Raw genomic sequence first — 6,329 nt, 5'->3', positions numbered from 1 at the left:
GTAATCTAATACTTTTGGGAATGTTTATTTTAGGTGTGTAAGAAATTGTTTTGCTATTATAGGTGTTATAGGGGGGAGCGCCGTTAAGAGAGCTTTCTTATATACAGTTTATTTTTTAAATAATTCATGCACATCTTTTTTCTACATGCTAAATTCCTGCGCCCATCCTATCAGCACTCGTTATGAAGACTTATTTCTAGGGGGCAAGTAGTTATTGAAATCGGTTATCCACCTTAAAATATTTATGAAATCATCATGGTAGAACATACGCACATGCTCGGATGCGACTGTGATTATGCAACCACACTAGCCCCATTCTGCATTCGGAATAGTATGATACTGTTTTTAGTTGCATTAACTGCATCTTCGCGAAATGTCGGATGCAGTGTTGCAACCATACTAGCTCGCTTCTGCATTCTGGGTTGCATAACAAAGCTATTAATTTACATCTTTCAATATAAATATATTTTAAAAGTGAACTTAAGAAATTCTTCAACAAATTGAAAATCCTTTTTTCCAAGCGCCTCTCTTTTGGAAGAGTCCAGTTGTTTTGTCGACGGTTTGCGCATCCACCAGTTTGCAGCGGTATCCATATTTTTTAGGCCCGCCCGTAGGTCTTGTGCGCCAGTTCCTTACAGGTCGGTCGCTTCCAGAGCCGAAAAGTAGGCTGACGCTTTTCATTAGGTCTTCTTGACCTTTGCCGCTCGAGGGTTGTTGATGTGGTTGTGTGACTGTAATCAATCATCGGTTACGGTTCTACAAAATATTTCCACAAAAACTTACGGTACATTCGTAGGATTGGTTCCACACCACCTGAGTAGATATTAATTGAAGTTAATTTAAGGCATGCGATGGTGCTGGTATCCAAAAGTGATAAAGCTATGCAAAAAGAAAATATGCAGCAGCAGCAACTCCATTCTATCTGTGCTATGACCCTGTTCGAAATGCTCCCCCATATTTACTGTAAACAAGTTATTATTTTTAACATGCGTGCGCAAAAATAGTAGGGGTGGGAGAGAAATATAAAACAGTTTGTACCTACTTCCGCAATAGTTGACCAAATTTTTTAATTATTAGATTCAAATTATCGTCGTCCTTCGTATAATACCGGGGGGAAGCGGGAGGTCGCCGGGGGTGCACTGCCACTGCGTTTTTCTGCAGTCCTCGCATTATTTTAGTTAGGGACTGTTGTTGTTAATTTGGTTGCCGTTTTTTTTGTAAACTCTTCCTTTGCATTCCCGGTTTTTGGTTGTAAGGTTTGGATACTTTTTCGCCATGACGTATGTCAGAAGAGAGACGCGAATGAACTAATGGAAAATTTCAACCAGTGTCTTTAGCGGAGAGAAGAGGGATGAGCTGCTACATGATGCTTGCAACAGACGTCTTTGTTTCAACACCTGCAGGGTCCCGGGGGGAATGTATTCGATTTAGATTCCAAAGTACAAGCGCACTATACAATTTTTCTTTGGTATACTTTTCTAATTTACCAATTATACCTATAGCGCAACTTGCCGGTTTACCTACTGTAAATGAAGATTTACTAATATTCGTATTTACCCTCTTATACGTACCTACTCTTATTTAGTTCCATACGTAGTTGTATGTCTACAAAATAGATTCTCAATGATAAGCAATTCGTGGAAACCAATTACAGCCACACGTAAATTATATCCTTGCTTTTTGGAAATTTTCCCCCGAGCAATGTAGTGCCCTTTATACAAGAACAAGGAAAACGCGATGTAGGTGCATAAGTACCTACGTATATATAGGCAAATGCCCCCACTAAACGCTAATGGAAAAGGTGCTTATCTAACTGCTGCTGCTGCATTTCTTTACTGCCTTAACTATTGCAAGCATTCTCGCGAAGTAATGATTAATTAAAAGGTGATGGGGAAAAAATTACTCTTCCAACTTTTTGACAAAAAACAAACGACTCGCAAAATCCTGTCATTGTTTTTTGATGTTCCGCTAACAGCTAACTGGCCAACTGCGCTTTATAGACAGATAGGTATTACGAAAAAAAAAACCAATTTAAAATTTATTTCGTATGAAGGGCTACCGCAAAATGCGAAACTGTATTCTAGTTCTCCGAAACCACTATTTCTAATGAGGAATATATATTACGAAATGCTAGTAGGTACGTCCAATATTAATTACCCTAACGAGACATGTTTTATTTGATTTTAACCAAAACTACTTACCTAGATATCCTAAAGAATAAATAGGTGACTTCCTTGACGTATTTTACCGCGTAAGGCGTTTTCAAAAAAACAAAGCGCCCTTGTTTCCGACCGTTATTCCTGGAAATGGGAGTATGCATTTCAGATCTAAAACAAAGAATGTATCGTTTTCTCACTCGTTACACGTTCCGTCTTTAGTTTTCCGCTACGATCGCAATTTGCCTCCTATTTACTATAGTTAAACGTAAAGTGCGCGCGCGAGTCACACACAATATGACATCACGAAAATTCTCAACGTTTCGAGCATCGGGCGCGAAAATTTCGCAACAAACATTTCTAAAGCCACCTGTCGATCAACAACGGCTATCAACGACACGTTGGCGTTGGCTCCAGAAATAAACGCTGTGGTAAACAACGCGGTGTCTCTTAGGTAAATTCGTATCAAAATGGGATTCCATTGAAATAGATGCCCGTGTCATCACAATCAATTCGCCCCACGATTGTGTAAGTATACAACATTACTCTGATACCTTTTGAGTTGGGGCATGTAGATACTACGTTAAAAGTAATTGTTTTCTTGTTTTTACAGAACAGAAAATTTAGTGGACACACATCCGTAGCGCGGTTAGAAGGAGGATTTGCTACAGATTTTCTGTTTGCCTGGTGGGTTAGTACCTTCAATAAACGATTTTTTTTCATTCTCCAATTTTCTTTTTTAAAGTTGAAAATAATCCCTCAAATTGCTGGAAACGATGAGATCACCTACACTGCCTCCACTACCAACAGCTCAGGTGGAGCCCATGGTTGAAACTTTATCGTAACGGGCGAATTATTGATTACAGGGACGCAAAACAACTTGAATCTCTCTCGATGCCCTTCGTCGTTTTTCCGCACCAAAGGTACGTTGTGGTTGGAGCCCATTTAACGATCCAAGGGATATTCGCAACCTACACCTTCGAGGGGATTGCAGCGCAAACTACATATTTCAACACAAGAGGCGGGATGGAATTCAAAGGATGACCAGAGATGGCATTTTTTCTTTTCTTAATGAAACACGATTATTTGTAGTCTAATGGTTTTATTTACAACACTATTTACATAATCTTTTTTCAAAAATAGCTAATGTTTACATAAATTTTAAGTTTGTGGTCTTTCCTGACGGTCCTGCACTTGTAATGAACACCTCGTTTGTCTTCAAGGATTCTTGGAACTCGCTCAGCCGATTACCTACTTTGAAATACTCGTAGAACCGCAGTGGTAGTACGCATTTATAATTTTCTGTTTCCAGTACTATTCGGTCACCATACTTTGTGTTTATGATATCGATATTCAGAATTTTAAACTTTTCCTCCACTTCCATATCCTTAACGTTCTTAAATGCTTTACAGAATGTTTCATTGTTGAGCGCATTAAGATCCATTTTTTAACTGTTTGGAAAGCACTATCGGACTGAATGAAAAAACGCCCTGCAGCTCACCTTATATTTCCAAAGTGTGGCCTTGAAATCTACAGTAATAGATTTCTGCACGGTGATTGACAGGAGATAGAATTGTTAGCCCGGACGCAAACCCCGAAAGCAACTTAGTGTGATTTCAGTCCTACATTATTGAGAGTAGCTTTACTAGTTTTACAAACCCCAGTCCAGAACCGTACAAGCAAAACATTCGAACCCACGCAGCACATATACAAACCTAGTTACTTGAAGGCCCCGATCAAATTATCCTACCCCGGAAGTAAACCACCACGATCAAATTGCCTTAAACGACCTTGAAACTTCACCGTAACCTGACAACAAACCTCCAGCCCAAATAGCTCGGACGCAAACCCCAAGAACCCTCGACTCTGGCACAAACCAAATTACTTTACCTCGAACGCAAACCTCCGATACTTTATCTCGACCCCCTTGACGTTACCACAGGCGCAAACCTCGCTAGCGCAGTTCAGAACAACTCAATCCTAATGACTTTTCTAGGGGGATTTTAGTGTGATTTAGAATCACCCGTACACTACCATCGACAAGAACCCTCAGGCGCAAACCGAATTACTTTAGCTCGGACGCAAACTTCCGATACTTTATCTCGAGCACAAACCTCGACCCCCTTGACGTTAGCACAGGCGCAAACCCCGCTACCACAGTTCAGAACCACTCAATTCTAGTGACTTTTCTAGGGGGATTTTTCATCTAGTGAGATTTAGAATCGGCCGTACACTACCATCGACAACACAACCCTCAGGCACAAACCGACTTACTTTAGCTCTGACTTTGAGAACGCGTTAGCTTAGACCCACTTTAGTTCAGGACACAACCCGCGTTCAACTCTTAGCTCGGACACAAACCTCCGATATTTTAGCTCAGACGCAAACCTCGATCCCTTGACCTTAGCACTGACGCAAACCTCGCCAGCAGAGTTACAAACCTAGTTACTTTTCTAGTGACTTTTTGATTTAGAATCGACCCCTATATCACTAGCAGAGTTTCAAACCTCTCTAGTGACGCAGAGTTTCAAACCTTGTTACTTTTCTAGTGACTGTTAGCAGAGTTTCAAACCTCTCGTGACCTTCTAGTGACTTTGAGCAGAGTTTCAAACCTAGTTACTTTTCTAGTGACTTTTTTCACATCTAGTGACTTTTCTAGTGACTTTTGAGTTAGAATCGGCCTTATAACACTACTGATGCGTCGCCGTTTTACATCTACTATTAATCCATAATAATGTATAAAATCTGCACCAATTATGGGTTTCTTCACATCCGCGATAATAAATTTCCAGTTGAAATTTCGACGTAGACCTAGTTCTAGACGTATAGTACGTGTGCCATATGTGTGGATTGTTGAATGATTCGCTGCGTATAATGGCGAGCCGCGGTTGCACTCATTTTTTTCTTTGACGTTGGCAGGTATTACGGAAACATCAGCACCGGTGTCAATTAAATAATGGTTTCTCGTTATCCGGTCGTAAATGAATAAGCGGTGAGTGAAGGGACCGTCGCATACCGCTATTTGGGACGGACCTGTTAGTTTTCCGCAGTTGTTTCAAATGCACATGGTTTTGTGCATTTCTTTGCCCTTTCTGCAAAACGGCGGTGGTAATAACACAATCCCTCCGGTGGCGGAGTAGCATTAGATCGTTCCCTTGTTCTGCTTTTCGATCTGTTTCGCGGAATGGGGTTCTTGTGTCCACGAAGTTTGTTCAGCTCACGAAAAATATCGCGTTTGAATTCTTCTAATTTCTTATCTAAATCGGTTTCATGATAGGTATTCATGCGTGATGAATTTGATTGCACTTCACGTGTGGCGACTTCTGTTACTACCGAGTTAGAATATGTTTCAACAATTTTATCGGCCATGATGGCCAAATTGTCTAACGATTCAGAGCTAATTGCTAAAACTACTTGTACTTGTTGGGGAAGCCTCTGTAGCCACAGTTTCTTTAGTAACTCATTGGAGATACTGGTACCGGATAGCGTCTTCATTTCTCTGAGTAACTGAGTTGGTTTACGATCGCCCAAGTCAAGATCGCGTAACAGTTTTTGTAGCTTCGTATCTTCCGATTCCGTGAGGCGGGATATAAGTGCATTTCGAAGTGTATCAAATTTATGGTTTTCTGGTGGTGATGTGATAATGTCGCTTACCAGTTTTAGTGCTTTTTGACTTAATGCAGCTACGATTGTAAAATATTTTGTGGTATCTGCAGTTATGCGCGATAGCTCGAACTGGGCTTCTACTACTTTGAACCACAAGGCTGGATCTTCCTCCCAAAATACGGGTGGTTTGACTGTAATTTTCTCGATAGCTGTGCTCGTAACAGAAGTCGATGTACTTGGCGGTAAGATTGGAGTATTCGTTTCGGATGCATCATTGTTATTTGCCATTTTAAACGTAAAAATGCAAACGTTTTACTGTTTGATTTATATGACGTTTTGGAGATATAACTGTATGCCTGTTCCTGTCAGTAGATAATAACTGTTATTTTCCTTGTTTCTTAATGACGGTGTGTTGTTTATCGAGGGTCACCAATGTAGTGTGGTCACTATTCAGCGTTTAGAATAGAATTAAATAACACTAATAATATTTTTATATTTGATTAAATGACATATTCAAATTATCACCATGTAAACTAAAAAATAACTGTTTCAGATCCACCCATGGAT

At 40.2% G+C, this 6,329-nt stretch overlaps 1 protein-coding gene and 1 long non-coding RNA gene across 3 annotated transcripts; one reads left to right on the top strand and one right to left on the bottom strand.

The window, feature by feature from the left end:
* Positions 1–1,814: 1,814 nt before the first annotated feature.
* On the top strand, positions 1,815–3,314 carry LOC116169777. Of its 2 annotated transcripts, none has more exons than XR_004145068.1 (3): positions 1,815–2,684; positions 2,770–2,847; positions 2,902–3,314. It is a non-coding gene; the product is annotated as an uncharacterized LOC116169777 (long non-coding RNA). The 2 variants fall into 2 exon arrangements; XR_004145067.1 differs by having other exon boundaries at positions 1,825–2,684; positions 2,770–2,843.
* Positions 3,315–5,192: 1,878 nt separating this feature from the next.
* Positions 5,193–6,050, bottom strand: LOC116169039. The gene has a single exon (XM_031485069.1). It carries the CDS (start codon positions 6,048–6,050, stop codon positions 5,193–5,195), a length of 858 nt encoding a protein of 285 aa, XP_031340929.1.
* Between the last annotated feature and the right edge of the window lie 279 nt (positions 6,051–6,329).

Source organism: Photinus pyralis, unplaced genomic scaffold (assembly GCF_008802855.1).
Source record: "Photinus pyralis isolate 1611_PpyrPB1 unplaced genomic scaffold, Ppyr1.3 Ppyr1.4_LG4, whole genome shotgun sequence".
Classification (NCBI taxonomy): Eukaryota; Metazoa; Arthropoda; class Insecta; order Coleoptera; family Lampyridae; genus Photinus; species Photinus pyralis.
Note: the sequence above shows the minus strand (reverse complement) of the source record. Positions and strands in the feature narration are given on the sequence as shown.

Coding starts and splice junctions, on each gene's coding strand:
- LOC116169039 (XM_031485069.1), bottom strand. CDS start 6,050: ATGGCAAATAACAATGATGCATCCGAAACGAATACTCCAATCTTACCG.